A 22,052-nucleotide genomic window follows, 5' to 3' on the forward strand; every position below is an offset into this window, starting at 1 on the left:
CATGGTTTTGTCTGCACTTGATACAAGCACAAGCTGTTGTCTTCATTCTGCCTGTTTTTATACTCGCTGATTTCGTCAAATTTTTTGTGTGTTTTAGCAACAACGTTGTAGATATTAGCATGAGGTGAGTGATACCATGCGTTACCACACTGGGTGACACCAACCCTAGGGACGCCCCTGGATGTGGAACGACACACTCCTGGCTGTGGATGCAGCGGTGGTCCGTGTAGGAGACGGTCAATCCTCCGTAAATGCCTTGCCTCATTCTACATGTTCCAAGAAGCAGAGTATTTGACAAATGTTTTGTTGTTGTTGTTGTTGCCCATGACTCCAACTCATGGTAACCCACGTGTATAAAGTAGAACTGTACTCCATAGGGAAGCAGATTGCCAGCCCTTTCTTCCTGGTGCCTCTGGGTGAGTTTGAACCACCAACTCTTTGGCTAGTTGGTAGTCAGGTGCTTAACCATTTGTGCCACTCAGGGAATCCTTTGACAACATTAAATTAATTAATTAAGATGTGAGTGATTTTCTCCCTTTGAGTGGGGCCCAGGGTCACCGCAGATTCTAAAAGCCCTGAGTGCTCCAGGACATGGACACAGACCTACCCAGCCCACAGCTGGACAGAGGGGAGACTAGGCTGCAGTAATGTGGACTCAGGTATGGGGAAGCAGGGGCAAGGTGGGTTAGGACTGCAAGAGCTGGGCGTGGGGGCTCTGAGTGCCTTATGCACATTTTTTTTTTTTTTTTGCCCCAAAATACTTGCTAGCCTTCTGCTATCATCAAGAAATCCAAGGCTGATGACACAAGGCCTCAAGGACACTCATTTCACCAGCTGTGGCCAAGCAGTCCTCAGAGGGACAAGGACAGGCTCACTTGAGGAGGGGCTCACAGGTTTCCATCTTCATGTCACACTTGGGGCTTCAAGCCCAGCCTTGGTCCTGCTTCCTGTGTGGCCTCGGCTGGTCCCTTGGCCTCTCTGAAGCCTGCAAGAAGGATGAGCTAAGTGAGCTAACGTGTGGGCCACAGCTTGTGGGGGCCGCCGCTTGCAGCTAGGTTCCTGCTTCATGGATCCTCTTTATTTTTTCCTGTAATCTCTTTTTTTAAAACAGTTTATTTTAATTTTCTTTGCTGTTTTTGCCAATATACACAGCAGAACCTACTACACCAGTTCAACAGCGTCTACATGTACAATTCAGTGATGCTGATTACATTCTTTGAGTTGTATAACCAGTCTCACCCTCCTTTTCTGAGTTGTTTCTGCCCCGTTAACATAAACTCTCTGCCCCTTAGGTTTCTTACCTAATCTTCCGAGTTGCTGTTGTCAATTTGATTCATGAAGCTTCTTGATTCATTCATTCCACACCAGTTTCTTGAGTCAGGCCCTGGGGACTCAGCTGTGAACAGGATAGTCCAAGGCCCTGCCCTAGGGGGAGATGTCAATCACATGAGTGTTCGGTGAGAAGGATTGTGTCACAGAGCCTGGTGGCATGTGGGGGCTCCCAGGACAGGGGTGATGCGTCCTGTCTTTTCCCCACACCCAGCGTGGCCAATTTGGAGGGTGAATGTCCAGGGGTGGTTTGGGACACCTGCTTCACTAGCTCAGTGAGCTGTACTCCAGGGTCTGATTGTGATGTGACAAAGGTAGCTAAGGGGGTACAGCCGCTGGGCTCCCCCCTGGCAGAGGCTTAGGCAGCCAGGAGAGAGAGGGGGGCAGGGCAACTCAGCTTTAGTGTCCCCCCGGCCCAGGCCTCTGCCATCTTGGGAAACAGTGGCCCAGAGTTCTAAGAAGATGCTAACTTAACCGTCTTCCGGGCACCCCGGTCTGGTCAACATGGCTGAAATGCACACTCCGTATTCTTCCTTGAAGAAGCTATTATTTTTCCTGAATGGCCTCGTGGCTGTAAGTATGTCACAACACCTGGCCCCACAGCTTTGCAGCCCTTCCTCCACGTCTGGTTCCCTCAAAGACAGAAATAAGTTGATCCAAATTCATTGGCCTCCAAGCTCTGTGGTCCCCAGGGCAGCAGGAGGGATGTAGGGCAGATTGCTGAGGACACGCTAGAAACAGGCTTGGGCTCGACCAGCCCAGAGCTGGTGGAACAGCGCAGATGAGTGGGATCTAGGGACCTTGGGTCTGGGAAGGAAGAGCTAGGCTCTAAGTCAAATCCTGGAGAAAACCGAGATGCTTCAGGAGGGCTGGAGGGGGTGTTTATTTTCTTGATCCATTAAGTTTTGCAAAACGTCTTTCTTTTCCTTACTATAAAAAGAGCTCAAAAGTGCATTGTTAAAGAAGTAATTGCTTTCATTGTTGAACAGCCAGGGAAAGGCTTCGAGGAAAGAGAAGGAAATGAAGTTATCATTCCTCATCCTGTCACCTGGCTGTAACATTCTGGTGGGGACATTAAATGAAGCTTATGCCTGTCTGCCAAGGCATTACTATGTTTCATATGATCAATATTTTATTATGTTATAGTACTGTTAGATAAATAATAATTTAAATGACATGTTATATATTATTATGATTTCTTACCTCCCATATCATCATCATTATATCCTTCCAGACTTTTCTGTACACCTTTGAAAATCAGCAAAAAAGGCATGAGACGCTATTGCTTTACAATACAGTTTTTAAAACTTACCAAGTTCTTTGTTTTCTTTTAAATAATTTATTGTATTTTGTTGTTGTTGTTGTTGAGAGTACACACAGCAAAACATACACCAATTCAACAGTTTCTATATGTACAATTCAATGATATTGATTACGTTCTTTGAGTTGAGCAACCATTCTCACCCTCCTTTCTGAGTTGTTCCTCCCCCAGTAATATAAACTTACTGCCCCCCTAGGCTTCCTATCTCACCTTTTGAGTTGCTGTTGTCAGTTTTATCCCATATAGATTGATCTTAAAAGAGCATAATGCTCAAGGCAGACATTCTCTACCAGTTAAGCTAAGCGATTGTCTGGTTTTTAAGGAGACCTTGGGGGATATTTTTGGTTTAATATTTAAAGATCATCTCAGGGCAATAGCTTTGGGGGTTCATCCAGGCTCAGGCTCCAGAAAATCTGGGTTCCATTAGAATTTCAAATTGTGTTCTTCATTTAAAACTTACTAAGTTTGAATAAACATTCTCCTACAACAGGGATCAGCAAACTACAGCTTTGTCTATTTTTAATAAAAAACAAAGAGTTATTGGAACACAGCTATGCCCATTTGTTACATAGGGTCTCTGGCTGCCTTGGAGCTACAATGGCACAGCTCAGTAGTTTCAACAGAGACCTTATAGCCTTCAAAGCCAACAATATTTACTATCGAGTTTTTCAGAAAAAAAAAATTACCAATCCCTGTCTTATAGCATCATTTTAAATAATTGCTTAGGATCCCATGGCCTGGATGTGCCCTGATTTAACTACCCAATCTGTAGTGTTGGTTGCTTCAGTTATTTTTGATGTTTTGTTCTTATAGCTGATGCTACAACAAACATCCCTGGGCAAACTGGTACTGAGACACACCCATGATTATTTTCTTTAGGATAAATTTCTAGAAACGGAATTTCTGAGTACAGGGTTTCCTTTAAAAGGTAAAACATTTAGGGTTTTAAATATTAATTGCAAAGTGCCCACTACCTGCAACACAAAAATAATTACTGACCATCAGTGGTTTATAAGAGTGTTTTACCACGTCCCCACCACCTCTGAGTATTATCATTTTTTAAGCACTCGTGCTGATTTTATTGGCCTTTATCCTCCTTCCCCATATCTGTGTGCAACTAACAGGCTGTTTCTCCTTTCTGATTTCTGTTCTTAGATGTCTGGTGTGCTCCTCATTGGCCTGGGCACCTGGGTCAATGGAGGGCCCACCCTGACGAGGGTCCTTGGGCTGTCCTCTGCATACCTCCTTCACATTGGCTACCTGTGTTTGGCGATGGGGTGTATCACGGTGCTGCTTGGCTTTGCTGGGTGGTATGGAGCTACTAAAGAAAACAGAGGCATTCTTTTGTTTGTAAGTTTCATCTACACACAGACCCCAAAATTCCCCCTTCATGTACGAACTCTTCATTGCATGTGTGTAGGCGTCTTGACCTACTCTCCCCTATTCTTAACTTTATGGTGAATCAGATGTATCTATCCTTCCCTTTGCAAGTTGTCTTATTTGGAACACCTCCCCTGCACAAGCTCATAAATATATTCTCCCAGGATTTCTTCCTGTAATTTTAAAGCTGGCCTTCTCATTTTTAGCTCTTTAGCCTTTGGAAGTTGAATTGTGTGTGTGGTGTGAGGTAGGGATCTAATTTGATTTTTTTCCCAGTCAGATAATGTATTGTCCTACTTACTGATTGACCCGTCAGGTCCTCCCCTGTCTACACCAGTTTCCATTATGCTTGGGTCTGTTCTAGGCATGCTGCTCTGTTCCATTGGCCCATTTGTCTGTTCCTCACTGTAGAGGTAGGGAACAATTCACTAGATCACCTTTCCTTCTGACAAAAATTCTAAATTCAAGGGTGCCCAAGACCACCTTCACTAGAAGAGCTCACAGAACTCAGCAAAGCTATTATGCTCACCTGCAAAAAACAAACAAAATCCATTACCATCAAGTCAATTCAACTCACAGTTATGGTTTATTACAGTGAAAGGATACAGATTAAAATCAGCCAAGTGAAGAGGTGCAGGGGGCAGAGTTCAGGAACGTTCCACACATGACCCTTCCAATTGTTCTCTGCCTCTGGAGTCATGGACAGCGCTAACTTTCCTAGTAGCAATGTGTAACAATATGCACAGAGTATTGCCAACCAGGAAACGTCACCCGAGCCTTGGTGGCCAGAGTTTTATTGGGGCTTGGTCATGTAGATACTTACGTAGCTGACCATAGTCTAGAGCCCAACTGGAGGCTTAGATGATACTGAGTGACTCAAAGTCCCTACCATAAATTACATTGTTAACAGGGGAAGTCAGCACAACTGGACCAAACCAAAAGCTAAGAAGTTTCCTGAATACAACCAAACACTTCAAAGGACAGAGTAGCAGGTAGCAGGGTTGGGGTCTGGGAACCATGATTTCAGGGGACATCTAGGTCAATTGGCATAACAAAGTTTATTGAGAAAATGTTCTGCATCCCACTTTGGTGAGTGGCGTCTAGGGTCTTAAAAGTTAGCAAGTGGCCATCTAAGATGCATCAGTTGGTCCCAAACCACCTGAAGCAAAGGAGAATGAAGAACACCAAAGACACAAGGAAAATATTAGCCCAAGAGACAGAAAGGGCCACATAAACCAGAGACTCCATCAGCCTGAGACCAGAAGAATGAGATGGTGCCTGGCTACCACCAATGACCACCCTGACAGGGAACACAACAGAAAGTCCATGACGGAACAGGAGTAAAGTAGGGTGCAGAACTCAAATTCTAGTAAAAATACCAGACTTAATGGTCTAACTGAGACTGGGGGAACCCCAGAAGACATGGTCCCCAGACTCTCTGTTAGCTCAGAACTGAAAAAATCCCCGAAACCAACTCTTCAGACATAGACTGGACTATAAGACAAAAAATGATACTCGTGAAGACAGTGCTTCTTAGCTCAAGTAGATACATGAGACTAAACGTGCAGGTCCTGTCCGGAGGCGAGATGAGAAGGCAAAAAGGGACAGGAGCTGGTTGAATGGACACGGGAAATCCAGGGTGGAAAGGAGGAGTGTGCTGTCACATAATAGGGAGAGCAACTAGGGTCACATAACAATGTGTGTATAAATTTTTGTATGAGAAACTAACTTGAACTGTTAACTTTCACTTAAAGCACAGTAAAAAAAAAAAAAAATCACACTGTTAGACTATCTGGGTAGCCCAAAGCCCCCAGATAAACAAAGATACTTATCAGGCATGACATTCTACCAGTAGAGGTACCACCTTCCAGGAGCTGAGGACAGAGGCCAGACTCTCTTTGGGCGAGGTTAAGTTCTTTACTACACATTCACTAACACAGCACTGATGTAATCACCATACAATGCCTCAGGTATGTGGGGTATGAAGATTTCCAGCATGATCATGCAGATAGCATGTCACAGATTTTAAATGGCCTGTGCACATTCTCGCAGTGGTTAAGAGCTCGGCTGCCAACCAAAAGGTCAGCAGTTCAAATCCACCAGTTGCTCCTTGGAAACCCTATGGGGCAGTTCTACTCTGTCCTATAGGGTTGCTATGAGTGGAATCGACTCAATGGCAATGGGTTTGGATTTGATTTTTTTATACGCATTCTCATACACAGTCATGGCTAAATATCTCCATCTCCCAGCTCCGCCATTCCTATCTCCCTTTCTCTATTCGAAACACCCCTTAGAATCTTGTTGCTTGAGTGGATTACCTTACCCCAGACTTAAGCTGTCTCCAGCACCTTTTGTTTTCCTTTCTCCACTGCTTTGCTGCGAAACTCCATTTTCCTCAAGGATTCAGGGAGATCCTTAGTCTAGTTATCTCCCAGAGCATAGAAGATCCTGAGCGTTAAAATCACACCCAGCCCCATCCTTCTCCATAAGGCTCCATCATCTCCCCTTTTCTTTCTTCGTTACTTCAAGAAATATTTATTGTGCCTGCACAATTTCATTTCATCTTCAAGATGATGCAGACGCTATTTTATCCATATGTTAACTCGGAGTAATCCAAGACTCCTCTCTCTCACACCGCACCTCCAATCCATTGGCAGATTCCATCTGCTTTCCCCTCAGTATCTGTCCCTCCTAGACCTCTAAGACCTCACCCAGAAAAGGCAATGTTCTTTTGATGTTGGGCGCCCTGGAGGGCTGGCTGTGTGCAGAGGAGGGACGTGCCCTGACTCAGGTGTGCACAGGTGCCCTCTGTCCCCTGTGGGGGTGGGGGTAGTCTGGGGAGGGGAGGGGCAGGGCAGGAGCCAGGATGGGGACTGAGAGGCTGCACTGGTCCAGGTGGGAGATGACGGGCTGGACCTGGGAGGTGATGAGGACTGGGTGGATGCAGGATAGATCTTGAAGGCGTAGCTGACAGCACCTGCTGATACTCTAAAATCTGATACATGATCCAGTTGTCTGGGGTTCCGCAACTGCTAATCTCTGAGCCAAGGTTTGCCCCAGTGAGCTATGGGGGTCCCAGGTGTATGGGCTGCATGTCAAGGCAGGACCAACTCAGTCCTTGGCCAGTCTGGTGACTCAGAGCTTTGTTCTTTTAACTGCAGAAGCCTGAATTATCAAACAGATTTTAGTGATAGTAATACAGGAGCTTTATTGACTTGCAAAGGCATTCAACTGTGTGGATCATAACAAACTATGGATAATACTGCGAACAGTGGGAATTACACTTAATTGTGCTCATGAGGAACCTTTACATAGATCAAGAGGCAGTTGTTCGGACAGAACAAGGGGATACTGATTGGTTTAAAGTCAGGAAAGGTGTACGTCAGGTTTGTATTCTTTCACCATGCCTATTTAATCTGTATGCTGAACAAATAATCCAAGAAGCTGGATTATATGAAGAAGAACGGGGCATCAGGATTGGAGGAAGACTCATTAACAACCTGCGTTATGCAGATGACACAACCTTGCTTGCTGAAAGTGAAGAGGACTTGAAGCACTTACTAGTGAAGATCAAAGACCACAGCCTTCACTATAGATTGCACGTCAACATAAAGACAACAAAAATCCTCACAACTGGACCAATGAGCAACATCATGATAAACGGAGAAAAGATTGAAGTTGTCAAGGATTTCATTTTACTTGGCTCCACAATCAACAGCCATGGAAGCAGCAGTCAAGAAATCAAAAGACACATCGCATCGGGCAAATCTGCTGCAAAGGACCTCCTGAAAGTGTTGAAGAGCGAAGATGTCACCCTGAAGTATAAGGTGCACCTGACCCAGGCTATGGTATTTTCAATCACATCATATGCATGTGAAAGCTGGACGGTGAATAAGGAAGACTGAAGAAGAGTTGATGCCTTTGAATTGTGGTGCTGGTGAAGAATATTGAATATACCATGGACTGCCAAAAGAACGAACAAATCTGTCTTGGAGGAAGTGAGGCCAGAATGCTCCTTAAAGGCAAGGATGGCGAGACTGCATCTTACAAACTTTGGACATGTTGTCAGGCGGGATCAGTCCCTGGAGAAGGACATCATGCTTGGCAGAGTACAGGGTCAGCGGAAAAGAGGAAGATCCTCAACAAGATGGATTGACACAGTGGCAGCAACAATGGCCTCAAGCATAACAACAATTGTAAGGATGGCGCATGACCGAGCAGTGTTTCATTCTGTTGTGCATAGGGTCGCTATGAGTCGGAACCGACTCGACAGCACTTAACAACAATACAGGAGCTATATAGATGGGGATGGAGGAAAAGAGAGTGGAGAGCTGACCTTGCTTTGCTCCGTGTGGTCTCGAGAGGCTCCACAGAACCCACTGAGACCCCCTGACCTAGCCCCACCCTCCACTGTTGTTGTTAGGTGCCCTTGAATCTATTCCGATTTATAGCAACCTTATGTACAACAGAACAAAACATTGCCCCGTCCTGTGCCATCCTCACGATTATTGCTATGTTTGAGGCCACTCTTGTAGCCACTAGGTAGCTGTATTTTGAGTGCCTTCCAACCTGAGGGGTTCATCTTGCGGCATTATATCAGACCACATTCCACTGCTATCCATAAGGTTTTCACTGGCTAATTTTTTAGGAAGTAGATCGCCAGGTCCTTCTTCCTAGTATGTCTTAGTCTGGAGGCTCTGCTGAAACCTGTCCACCATGGGTGACCCTGCTGGTATTTGGAAATACTGGTGGCATAGCTTCCAGCATCACAGCAACATCCAAGCCACCACAGTACAACAAACTGACAGACGAGTGGTGGGCCCCCATTGTACAGTTGAGGAAACTGAAGCCCAGAAAGGGAAGTAGTTTCTCAGTGATGGGGAACTTCAAGACCTCCCTCTGCTTGCCGAGTCTCCCGTGGTTTTCCACCATGCATGTGTAATTTATTAGACAAATAAATCAGCAGATGTTGATCTTATGGCCCCAGCCCCACCGACCTCGAATCTCCTCCTCAGTCCCTTAGCCACCACCCCCATTTGGGTGTCTGAGTTTCTTGTCTCCGCCCCTCCTGCCGCCTCCTTCCTGCTTCTCCCTTGGCCCTGCGTCCTGCACATGCTGCCTCTACTTCACCCAAGATCCCACGTAGGCCTTTTGGATGCCCTGTGGTTGCTGGGCACAAAGTGGGGCCCAGCTAGTGGCTCCTAGGTATATCCCCTGGCCAGCACCCTTGACCTCCTCACCTTGTGGGAAGCGACACTTGGAAGAAATCAAAACCACCAGCCCAGCCAACACCTGAGGCGTGAGTTCTTCCACACCCAAGAGGCCAGGGTGGCCCTGGGCCAGCATTCTGCCCTGTGTCTGTCATTGTCCGCCTCCCTCTCTATGTTTTCCAGTGTTTCCTGACCCTGGTTGTCATTGTCCTCATGGAAATCACGGTCGCCACAGTGATCCTTGCTTTCTTCCCAATTGTAAGTACAGTGCGGTTGCTCCCACTCAGCTTTAGAAATAAATAGAACCATTTCCTCCCCTGGCAGGCAACTATTCTCTACTCCCACTTACGGAGATCTGTGACGCTGGGACCCAGGGGTCCTTTGGAGGGGGAGGTGCCTCCAGAGATGGATGAAAAGCTGAAAACCTCAGCACTTCCCCCCAGAAGGTCTCAAGAAACCTGCCGAGTTAATTTAAACCATTTCTCCTGCTTTTGAGTCCCTGGGCGGGGCAAACAGTTAACTTGTTCCGCTGCTAACCAGAAGATTGGTGGTTTGAGTCCACCCAGAGGCACCTCAAAAGAAAGACCTGGCAATCTAATTCCAAAAAATCAGCTATTGAAAACCCCATGGAACCCAGTTCCACTCTGACACACTGGGGCTCGCCATGAGTCGAAAGCGACTCGATGGCAAGTGGATTCTCCTGCATTTGGTGTGGAAGGAAAAGTAATGGGAAAAGCGTGTGAGGGTTGCTGTGGTTTTGAACCATGCTCCTCAAGGTGGGCTATATGGGCAAAATCCACCAAAATGACAAAAGCATGGACACTTTGACCCAACAATCCCATCTCTGGGAACTCCCCAAGGACGTACTTGTGCACATACAGAATGACATTCATACCAAGGTGTGCCTTGAAGCATTGTTTTGTGAAGGCAAGGGACCAGAAACAACCTAGTGAGCACCAGCAGGGGGCTGGTTACATGATAACACAGCCACACAGTGGAAGGAAGGAAGGAGGCAGCTCTCCATGTATGAGATGGACAGTACTGGCCTTGTCTGTTTTCCTGCAAAGGCAGGCCATGGGATAGGATCAGCAGGGACGTGGTTTATTTGGGAGGTGATCCCGGGAAGCACTTGTAGGGGACAGAGGGAGTAAGGCAGGGAAGGGAAGGCAGCCAATAAGAGGTAACACTGTGGGCCGCTGGGCCAAGTCCCTCTGGAGACCTCTTGGAGGCAGCATAGAACATGTACCAGTTATCCCACCCAAGGGGCAAGGGAGCTGGGGTATTGATCCACCAACTCCCAGCAGTCATTGGTTGAGGGCTGCACCCAGCGGGCATGTGGGCTCAGAGGCCACAGAGAGCCCTCACTTGGTGACAGATGGAAGCCTGGCCAGTGTGCACAGGAATGGGCCACCAATAGACAAGGCATCAACACCATCTGCAACTATTGTTAAGTGAGAAAAGCATGGTGCCTGTTATGGATTGAACTGTGTCCCCCCACAACGTGTGTCAGCTTGGATAGGCTATGATTCCCAGTATTGTGCGGTCGTCCTCCATTTTGTCACCGGACGTAATTATCCTACGTGTTGTAAATCCTATCTTCTATGATGTTAATGAGGCCAGGTTAGAGGCAGTTATGTTAATGAGGCAGAACACAATCTACAGGATTAGGTTGTATCTTGAGTCAATCTCTTTTGAGATATGAAAAAGAGAGAAGTGAGCAAAAAGGAGAAGGACCTCATTACCACTAAGCAAGAAGAGCCAGAGAGTGGAGGGCATCCTTTGGACCAGGGGTCCCTGCACTGAGACGCTCCTAGACCAGGACCTTGATGATGAAGACCTTCCCCAGAGTCAACAGAGAGAGAAAGACTTCCCCTGGAGCTGGCGCCCTAAGTTCGAACTTCTAGTTTCCTAGACTGTGAGAGAAAAAATTTCTCCTTGTTAAAGCCATCCAGTTGTGGTATTTCTGTTATAGGAGCACTAGATGACTAAGACAGTGCTGAACAATGAAAAAACCAGTTGCTATTGAGTTGCTTCTACCTCGTGGTGCCCCCATGTATGTCAGTAGGACTGTGCTCCATAGGGTTTTTAATGGCTAATTTTTCAGAAGTGGCTTGTCAGGCCTTTTTTCCCTGGTGCCTCTGGGTGGACTTGAACCATCAACCTTTCCGTAGCAGCCAAGTGCATGAACTGTTTGCAGCACCCAGGAACTCCACAGAACGATGAGAGTAGTACAAGACAAGGAGAAAAATAATGAAATTATGCTTGGCTTTGACACACATAGAATATCTCTTCTGGGACACAGGAAATGGTACCAGCCACTGCTGTGGAGTGGGAGGACCTTTTTGGCTGGGAGGAAAAAGGTGGGAGGGAGACTTTTCATGGCCTACCCTTCTGTGCTTTTAAAATTTCAAACCATGTGACTCTATTACCTCTTCAGAAAAAAATTAATAAATAAACTCTATTTAAAAAATAGGAAATTAAATTTTGCCCTTTATGTGCAGAGCGAGTCCATTGCTGAAGATGATATTGAATTCCTTAACCAAGTTACAGCCAAACCGTGGGTGGTACAGGGGTGTGGGTGAGTCAAAAGAACAGATGAGTCAAAACCGTTTGTGATGGGGACAATCAGATGCGCTTGGCTGGAGACCCACAGTTGTCCCTGCGCCTGTCTTGGGGGAGCTGGTGGCCTGAGTTTGTCCTCCTTTCGTAGAGACTCAGGGGCCATTGAGTCACCCCTGTGTTTAAGGTATCATTGAACTGCTTCCTGGTTCTTCTTTGAGGTTCAAGACATGGCCTTCGAGCACATCCTCATGACTCTGAGGAAGAATTACAGAGGCTACAACGAGCCAGATGACTATTCCACAGAATGGAACTCTGCCATGGCGAAGGTAAGACTCCGTCTTGAGCCTGGTGTTTAAGTGGCTGCTCTGCCTCCTACACCATCTCAGCCCTTGGGGCAGGCGGTTGGCGGGGAGGGCTTGGAAGGGAAAGAGCTGTTGCCCGTCTCTAGGCATGTTTAACATCGGCGTCATGGCCCAGGAGCAGCTGTGGGATCGCACTCAGGCTTGGGAGGCATGCGATCTGCTACTATGCTCGTCCTCATCCTGGGTTTGGCTTCTCAAGCTTGAGCTGGTAGAGAACAGCTATCATTCATTCACACAGTCCTTCAGCTAATATTTATGGAACACCTACCACATGCCAGGCACTGTGCAGGGTGCTGGGGAGACAGCAGGGCCCAAAACAAAATCCTCTATGGCAGTGTTTCTGACACTGGACCTGAGGAGATGGACAAGAGACCAATAACTAAGCATTGTTGTCGGGGTGGTACGGGCTATAAAGAAAGAAAAATGCTCAGAAGTACTATTTGTCAACTATTTTTACCACACAGGAGGATAACGTTAAGAAGCCCTGGTGGCACAGTCGTTAAGTGATCACCTGCTAACCGGAAGGTTGGTGGTTCAAACCCACCAGCCACTCAGCAGGAGAAAGATGTAGCAGTCTGCTTCTATAGAAATTACAGTCTTAGAAGTCTTATGGGCAGTTTAGATGTTTTTTCATTTGGGTTGACCTTTCCTGGCCTCCTTCTGGTTATTTGGGGGTCACAATGAGTTTTGACCAATGAGCTGTGAGCAGAAGGATGTGTGTCAGTACTAGACCCTCCAGAGCTCTCTTTGTCACAGCAATGGGGACATTCTAGATGGTGACTGCTCCATCAGCCTGGGTCCCTGAGTGACTTCGATAAGCAGAGTTCCCTTGCCAAGTCATGATGGCCATGTAGCGTGAACGAGATATAAACCACTGAGATTGAGGGGCTGTTTGTTACTGCTGCAAACCTTAGCCCAAACCGACTGATACCAGGGCTGTGGCTAATTTAGAAAGCAGGGCAAGGGTAGGCCTTTCTGAAGAGGGACATTTGAATAGAAATCTGAATAAACTGAGGGAGGGAGTCATGCAGAAATCTGAGGCAAGAACATTCCAGAAAGAGGGAAAAGTCTGCATAAAAAAGGTCCTGAGGCTGCAGCTTATTAAGTATGTTTGAGGAAAGCTGAAGAGACCAGTGCAGCTGCAGCCCAGAGAGTACAGGAGAGTGTGAGGAGAGATGAGGGCGGGGAGGTGACAGAAGCAGAGAGGCCTTATGGGCCACGTGAGGAGTTGAGCTTTATCCCAAGTGAGACGGGAGTATGGAGGGCTCTGAGCTGCCATGAGATGGCGTAGAGAGTTGAATTTAGCACAGTGCCTGGAATGTTGTGACGGATCACCAACAGTAGTCATAGTGACCATGATTTCTATTATTTTTATTATTTGAAAGGGAGTCTGTAAGCGTTTCTTCTCTTCCAGCTAAGGTGCTGTGGGGTGAATAATTACACAGACTTTTCTGGCTCCTCCTTTGAAATCACGAGTGGCCACACCTACCCCCGAAGCTGCTGTAAATCCATCCGGACCACAGCCTGTGACGGGCACAATGTGTCCAGAGATGTCATCCACCAGGAGGTAACTCGGGACTTGGTTGTGGGTCACCTCAGTGGATGCTGAGGGCTGGTGACTTTGATAAAAATAGCCTTTTTGTGGGGAGCCAGCTAAGGGGGCTGGAAGAGAGAAATCAACTCTTGTTGGGTGTTCCCACTTGAACAGTCAGGGATTTGGTCTGTTTTGTACAGTGCTGGGTTCCTAGCACCCAGTTCAGTGCTCAGCACACGCTTAATAAATATCTACTACGTAAAGTATCAACACAAGCTCAAGGGACCCAAGATTTTAGAAGCAAGAGATACCAAAGGCCTAGAAGAGAGAACAACTGAGTAACCTCAGGAAGGGGAGTGGAGGACCAGACACCTACAGACTGTGGGTGTCTGATCCCCTAATCTCTTTGAGCCTCGGTTTCCTCACATGTAAAATGGAGAAAAGAATAGTACTTATTTCATGGGATTATAGTGATAAATGAGTGAGCAAATACATGCAAAGGACTGGGAAGGTGCTGAATACATGTCAGCCCTTTTGTTCATATACAAAGAGCACTCAGAAATAACTAACAGTTACTGAATGTTGGCTATGTGTCATGCCATTTCATGTTGATTCTTTTAATCCTTACAAAAATCTTGTGAGGTAGATCCAGTTGGTCCCATTTTACAGATGGGGAAACTGAGGCACAGAGAAGGATAGTGACTTATCCAACGTCACATAGCTAGTATAACCTGGGACATCTCCTATATTCTTAACCACCACACTTGGATGTCAGTACAGATAGGTACAGGGGAGTGAGTGGTGTATTTGGGGGGTGGGTTGAGGAAGCTACAGAAGATGCTGGACAAGGCCAGTCAAACAAGAAGTCACAGCCCTCATGGCTTTGTCCCCTTCTCCTCCCTGAATCTGAGATGTATCTGGATGGCCCGAGGGAAGGGGGTTGACAGGGACTCAGAGTCCACAAGCCCCTAATCAGCATCTGCCTGTTTTGAAATTTGAATCCTCAGGGCTGTTTCCTCAAGCTCATGAGAATAACCAGGATTCAGAGCTTCACCCTGAGTGGGGGCTCACTGGGGGCAGTGGCAATAAAGGTAAGACACAGCCCCTCTGGGACACATCAAGCTCTTTTATTGAGCACCTACAGTGTGCCAGGCACTGTTCTGGGTGCTGGAGACACAGAATTGAACAAGAGAGACACGAAGCCCTGCCATGATGAAGCTCACATTTTAGTTGGGGAGAAGATGATCATAAGGAAGTAAAACATGATGATAGGGTAGGGAAGGAAGTCCAGGAGGGTTTCCCTGAGGAGGTGACATTTGTACAGTGACCTGAGGAGGTGAAGGAGGAGACGTGTGAGTGTGTGGGGGAAGGCAGAGAGATCAGCTGTACAAAAGCCCTGAGGCAGGAATAAACTTAGCTTATTCAAGGATCACCAAGGAAGCCCCTGTGGCTGGAACAGAGTGAGTGAGGAGGGTAATAGGGCCAGAAGAGGGCAAGGAGTTGATGGGGAAAGACATGCAGGACCTTGTGGACTACGGTTAGGGGTGTGGCTTTTATTCTGACTATGGTGAGAAGCCATTGGAAGGATGTTAACTTTCATTTTTCATTTCACAAACCTTATTGAGCACTTACTGTGTGCCAGACACTGTGGTGAGCACTGGGGACACAGCAATAAGCAAAACAGACACAAATTTCTGCCCTCACAAAGTTGCCATTTTAATCAGGAGAGACAGACAAAGAAATACAGTTTTTTAAAAATGGAAAATACATATGTGATAGAGAATGGTAAGTGTGAAGGAGAAATACAAAGCTGGGAAGAGGGAAGGAGAGGCATTTCAAACAGGATGGTCTCATTAATGGTCTACCTAGAAAGGGAGGAAGGCAAGAGGGCTTTAAGGGCCTCAGCCCTGATTTGGGCAAGAAACAGGGCTGCCTCACTCCAGGAATATGCCCTCTCTACCCAACTAATAAGCCTGGCCTGCACTTACCTGGTGGGAGGCCAGAGTGGGCAAGTGTTGGGGCTCTGGACTCCAGTCCTAGTTATGTCCCTCACTAGCTCCCAGACTCCCTCCTTTGTATAATAAGCTTCCCAGTATTTGTTGGGAAGCATTGATGTGGTCACATCACCAGGGACACATGATGCCCTGCCTGCAGTAAGTGTGAAGTGATTCCAAGAAGTTATTGCATGAGCTTTATAGCAGCCCTGCCTGAAGTAGGAATCACAGACAAAGGCTGCAAAGACAATTTGTCAGATGATGAGTTCTCCATGCACCACTAAAGATGTCTCAAGACCACTCACTGTGGAAATGCTACTCCTTGGGCCCTGTCTAAGGAGAGGATCTTTGCTCAGAGTCCAGCCCAGATAAGTCCCGGGGAGGAAAGAACTAACCAATAAACCAGGGCAGCAAATGAAAGTCCTTTTTGATTAAACTATCCCTGATCTTCACACCATCCAAACTTTCAAAAATAGAATGAAATATGGTTTGTGATGGACAGAATGAATGAAGTAGTAAATATTAAGAAAATATTCCCTGGCTTTTAAAAACCAGTTTTCCTCTTTGGAAAAAGACAAACTTTCATCCCAACCACTAGGCTAACAAAGAAGACACTTCAGTGGCCACACAAAGCAAAGAATACAGACTTCATAGAATTAGTCTAGAAAAGTCCCTAAACGAACAATAGCAGCTGCAAAAAAAAAAAAAAAAACACCTTAACAGGTGGGGAGAGGGGAACTGACTTCTTGAGTTTCCACATTATATTATTTAAAATGTGTAGTTTTCAACAAAAAATGTACAAGACAAGCAAAGGAACAGGAAAGTATGGCGCACACACAGGGAAAAAAATCAGTCAGTAGAAACTTGTCCCTGAGGAAGTCCAGGTGTTGAACAGAAATAAAAGTGAATGAAAAAATATTATCAGAGCCTTGGAGATCTGTGGGTTGATAGCATACCAACATACGTACAATGGGAGTCCTAGAAGGAGAGGATAGAGAAAAAAACACGAACAGTATTTGAATAAATGATTGCAAACTTCCCAAATTTGATGAAAAACATCAATCTACACATTGAAGAAGCTCAATGAACTTCCAAGTAGGATAAACTCAAAGAGATTCACACCTAGACACATCATATAACCAAGTTTTCAAATTACTAAAATCAGGAATGAAAGAAGAAACATTACTACTGACCTTACAGAAATAAAAAGAATTGAAAGGGAATTCTGTGAACAATTGTATGCCAACAAATTAGATAACCTAGAAGAAATGGACAAATTCATAGAAAAACAGAAGCCATAATGAGGCCATCACAAGACATCACAAAAAGAAAACTACAAATCAGTATCCCTTATGAATACAGATGCATAAATCTTAAACAAAATACTAGCAAACTGAACCTAGCAACATATAAAAAAGATTATACAGCATGACAAGTGGAACGTATTCCAGGAATGCAATATAGCATATTAACAGAATAAAGGACAAAAATGACATGATCATCTCAATTGTTTTTGTTGTTGTTAGGTGTCGTCAAGTCAGTTCTGACTCACAGGGACCCTATGTATCACAGAATGAAACACTGCCCAGTCCTGCTCCATGCCCATAATCATCGTTATGCTTGAGCCCATTGTCGCAGCCACTGTGTCAATCCATCTCATTGAGGGTCTTCCTCTTTTTTGCTGACCCTCTATTTTACCAAGCATGATGTCTTTCTCCAGAGACTGATCCCTCCTGTCAACGTGTCCAAAATATGTAAGACACAGTCTCGCCATCCTTGCCACTAAGGAGCATTCTGCTTGTACTTCTTCCAAGACAGATTTGTTCATTCTTTTGGCAGTTCACAGTATACTCATTTCTTCCCCAACACCACAATTCAAAGGCATAAATTCTTCGGTCTTCCTTATTCATTGTCCAGCTTTCACACGCACATAAAGTGATTGAAAATACCATGGCTTGGGTCAGGCGCACCTTGGTCTTCAAAGTGACATCTTTGCTTTTCAACACTTTAAAGAGGTCCCGTGAAGCAGATTTACTTAATACAATGCATCTTTTGACTTCTTGACTGCTGTTTTCACAGATGTTGATTGTGGATCCAATGAAATCCTTGACAACTTCTATCTTTTCTGCTTTTATCATGACGTTGCTTATTGGTCCAGTTGTGAGGATTTTTGTTTTCTTTCTGTTGAGGTGTAATCCATACTGAAGGCTGTGGTCTTTGATCTTCATCAGTAAGTGCTTTAATTCTTCTACACTTTCAGCAAGCAAGATTGTGTCACCTGCATAATGCAGGTTGTTATTGAGTCTTCCTCCAATCCTGATGCCACGTTTTCCTTCATATAGTCCAGCTTCTCAGATTATTTGCTCAGCATACAGATGGAATAGGTATGGTGAAAGGATACAACCCTGATGCATACCTTTCCTGACTTTAAACTACTCAGTATCCCCTCTTTCTGTCCGAACAACTGCCTCTTGATCCATGTACAGATTCCTCATGAGCACAATTAAGTGTTCTGGAATTCCCATTCTTTGCAATGTTATCCCTAATTTGTTATGATCCACACAGTGGAATGCCTTTGCATAGTCAATAAAACACAGGTAAACATTCTGGTATTCTCTGCTTTCAGCCAGGATCCATCTGACATCAGCAATGATATCCCTGATTCTATGTCCTCTTCTGAATCCGGACTGAATTTCTAGCAGTTCCCTATGGATATGCTGCTGCAGCTGTCTTTGAATGATCTTCAGCAAAATTTTGCTTGCGTGTGATATTAATAATATTGTTCGATAATTTCTGCATTCGGTTGGATCAGTTTCTTGGGAATAGTCATAAATACGTATCTCTTCCAGTCAGCTGGCCAGGTAGCTGTCTTCCAGTCTGGAAGCTCAGGTGAAACTTATCTGCCGTAGGTGATCCTGCTGGTATCCGAATACCGGTGGCATACCTTCCAGCATCACAGCAACACGCAAGCCCCCAAAGTACAACAAACTGATAGACACGAGGGGGATCATCTCAATAGAGATGGGAAAAGCATTTGACAAAACCCAGCATCATTTCATGATATACTCAGTAAACTAGGAATAGAAGGGAACTTCCTCAACCTGATAAAAGGCATATATGAAAAAGTCTACAACTAAAATCATGCTTAATGATGAAAGACTGAATCCTTTCTGCATAAGATCAGGAACAAGACAAGGATATCCACTTTTGCCTCTTCTATTCAACATTGTACTGGAGGTTCTAGCTAGGACAAGCAGGCAAGAAAAAAGAAATAAAAGACACCCAGGCTGGAAAGGAAGAGACAAACTATTTCTGTTCACAGATAACATGATCTTGTATGTAGAAAAACCTAAGACATCCACACACATACACACAAAACTATTAGAACTAATAAATTCATCAAGGATGCAGGATATAAGATTAATATACAAAAATCAATTGTATTTCTATACACTAGCAACAAACATTCTGAATGAAATCAAGAAAAGAATTCTGTTTACAGTATCATTGAAAATAATAAAATACTTGGGAATAAATTTAACAAAAGAAGTGCAAGACTTGAACATTGAAAACTACAAAACATTGTTGAAAAAAATTAAAGGAGACCTAAATAAATGCAGAGACATCCATGGTCATGGATTATAAGTTCAATATTGTTAAAATGGCAATAGTCCCCAACAGGTTTACAGATTCAGTGCAATCCCTATCAAAATCCCAGCTGACTTTTTGTGCAGAAAATGACAAGCTGATTGTAAAATGTATATAGAAATTCAAGGGGCCTATAATAATAAAGAAGGCGCCCTGGTGGCACAGTGATTAGGCACCCAGCTGCTAAGCAAAAGATTGGTGGTTCGAACCCACCAGCCACTCCATGGGAGAAAGATGTGGCAGTCTGCTTCAGTAAAAATTTATAGTCTTAGACAGTACAGGGGAGGTCAGCACAATTGCACTAAGCCAAAAGCAAAGAAGTTTCCTGAATAAGCTGAATGCTTTGAAGGCCAGCGTAGCAGGGGCAGGGGTCTGGGGACCATGGTTTCAGGGGACATCTAAGTCAATTGGCTTAATAAAATCTATTAACAAAACATTCGGCATCCCACTTTGAAGAGTGGCGTCTGGGGTCTTAAACGCTAGCAAGCAGCCATCTAAGATGTATCAATTGGTCTCAACCCACCTGGATCAAAGCAGAATGAAGTACACCAAGGACACAAGGTGATTAGGAGCCCAAGAGACAGAAAGGGCCACATGAACCAGCGACTACATCATCTTGAAACCAGAAGAACTAGATGGTGCCTGGCTACAACTGACGACTGCCCTGACAGGGAACACAACAGAGAACCCCTGAGGGAGCAGAAGAGCAGTGGGATGCAGACCCCAAATTCTCATAAGACCAGACTTAATGGTGTGACTGAGTCTGGAAGGACTCCGGTGGTCATGGCCCCCAGACGTTCTGTTGCCCCAGGACAGGAACCATTCCCGAAGCCAACTCTTCAGACATGGATTGAACTGGACAATGGGTTGGAGAGGGATGCAGGTGAGGAGTGAGATTCTTGGGTCAGGTGGACACTTGAGACTATGTTGGCATCTCCTGCCTGGAGGGGAGATGAGAGGGTGGAGGGGGTTAGAAGCTGGAGAAAAGGACATGAAAAGAGAGAGTGGAGGGAGAGAGCAGGCTGTCTCATTAGCAGGAGAGTAATTGGGAGTGTGTAGCAAGGTGTATATGGGTTTTTATGTGAGAGAGCGACTTGATTTGTAAACTTTCACTTAAAGCACAATAAAAATTATTAAAAAAAAAATTTACAATCTTGGAAACCCTGCAGGGCAGTTCTACTGTCCTTTAGGGTCACTATGGGTCAGAATTGACTCAATGGCAGTGGATTTGGGGTTTTTTGGTTTTCGTTTTGTTTTATAATAATGAAGTAGGAGCCCTGGCAGCCCAGTGGTTAAGTGTTTGACTGCTAACCTAAAGGTTGGCGGTTCGAGCCCACCAGCTTCTCTGAGGGAGAAAGGTATGGCAGCCTGCTTCCATAAAGATTTACAGCCTTGGAAACCCTATGGGGCAGTTCTATACTGTCCAATAGGGTTGCTATGAGTCAGAATTGACTCGATAGCAATGGGTTGGGTTTTGGTTTATAATAAAAAAAATCTTAAAAAAGAACAAATTTGAAGAATTCAAATGTCTGATTTCAAAATTTACTACAAAGCAGTAGTAACCAAGACAGGGTGGTACTGGCATAAGGACAGATATATATAGATGAATGGAAAATATTGAGAGTCTAGAAATAAACTTTACATTCAATTGATTTTCAACAAGGGTGCCAAGACAATACAATGGGGAGAGAATTCTCCTTTCAACAAATAGTGCTGTGTTAACTGGAAAAGAATGAAGTTGAACTCCTACCTCACACCATATACATAAATTAACTCAGAGTGTGTCCTAGACCAAATGTAAGGGCTAAAACTATAGAACTCTTAGAAGAAAACATATGGATAAGTCTTTGTGACCTTGGATGGCAACAAATTCTTACAACACCCATCTCCCCAAGAAGATCATAACAATCAGGATGCCAGCAGGAAACAGAATTCAGCCCCAGATGGCCCATTGAAGAGGCTTTCAGGGTCCTCCTTGGAAAGCCATGGGTTGGGTTAAGGGAAATAAGGAGAGATGTTGAGATGGCCAGGGACGAGCAACACAGGAAGCTTTCATGTCTCCTAGGCCTGAAGGATCTGGGAAGGGGATAGGGAGAGCAAGAACTGAGGACGAAGGGCAATCTGCCTGCAGCTGTGGTCCTGGTGGACTCAGGGTGGACAAAAGGGAGGGAATGGGGAAGAAATACTCTGAGCTTTCTTTCCTCCCACCCTCCCATCTCCTGCTGGTGCATCCCATTGGCCAAAACCTAACAGGAAGCTGGAAGGCAGTATAGTCTGGGAATTGTAGTCTGCAAGGCCCAGAGGAGAAAAGAAGAGGGTGGATGGAGGGTCTGGGGGAAATGAAGGGAGAATGACAGATGTGCAATGACTGATGACAAAGCGTCTACCCTCTACCCATCGCTGAGATTCACAGGACCAAAGTGGCTCAAGGCTTGGCCCTGATGGACCTTCAGCCATCTCTAAAACCCTGCCCCTTGTCTTTCTGTAACAGGGTACTCTGTCCAGCTTCCCGTCCTTGGAACTCTGGTTTGATCCTAGTTTGGAGGTGTGTAGAGTGGGTTCAACGTTTCTTTGTTCTCTCGTTCCAGCTGCCAGGAATTCTTACCACCTTGCTGCTGTTCGCCAAGCTGGGCTGACACACAGACCTGGGGAGCACAGGGCAGCTGGTCTGAGCTGGATGCTGTGGAGTTTGGTCTCATTTTTATTTCTCAG

At 45.3% G+C, this 22,052-nt stretch overlaps 1 protein-coding gene across 1 annotated transcript; it reads left to right on the forward strand.

Moving 5' to 3' along the window:
* Nucleotides 1-660: 660 nt before the first annotated feature.
* TSPAN16 (tetraspanin 16) lies at nucleotides 661-21,976 on the forward strand. Its single transcript, XM_064279894.1, has 7 exons — nucleotides 661-1,902; nucleotides 3,806-4,000; nucleotides 9,424-9,498; nucleotides 12,021-12,128; nucleotides 13,579-13,731; nucleotides 14,706-14,789; nucleotides 21,929-21,976. Exons 1-7 carry the CDS (start codon nucleotides 1,834-1,836, stop codon nucleotides 21,974-21,976), a joined length of 732 nt encoding a protein of 243 aa, XP_064135964.1. The 5' UTR covers nucleotides 661-1,833.
* The last annotated feature ends 76 nt before the right edge of the window (nucleotides 21,977-22,052 follow it).

The sequence above is a fragment of the Loxodonta africana genome, chromosome 3, assembly GCF_030014295.1.
Source record: "Loxodonta africana isolate mLoxAfr1 chromosome 3, mLoxAfr1.hap2, whole genome shotgun sequence".
NCBI classification, from domain to species: domain Eukaryota; kingdom Metazoa; phylum Chordata; class Mammalia; order Proboscidea; family Elephantidae; genus Loxodonta; species Loxodonta africana.

Coding starts and splice junctions, on each gene's coding strand:
- TSPAN16 (XM_064279894.1), top strand. CDS start 1,834: ATGGCTGAAATGCACACTCCGTATTCTTCCTTGAAGAAGCTATTATTT. Junction 1,903..3,805: donor TCCTGAATGGCCTCGTGGCT/GTAAGTATGTCA, acceptor TTCTGTTCTTAG/ATGTCTGGTGTGCTCCTCAT. Junction 12,129..13,578: donor GGAACTCTGCCATGGCGAAG/GTAAGACTCCGT, acceptor CTTCTCTTCCAG/CTAAGGTGCTGTGGGGTGAA.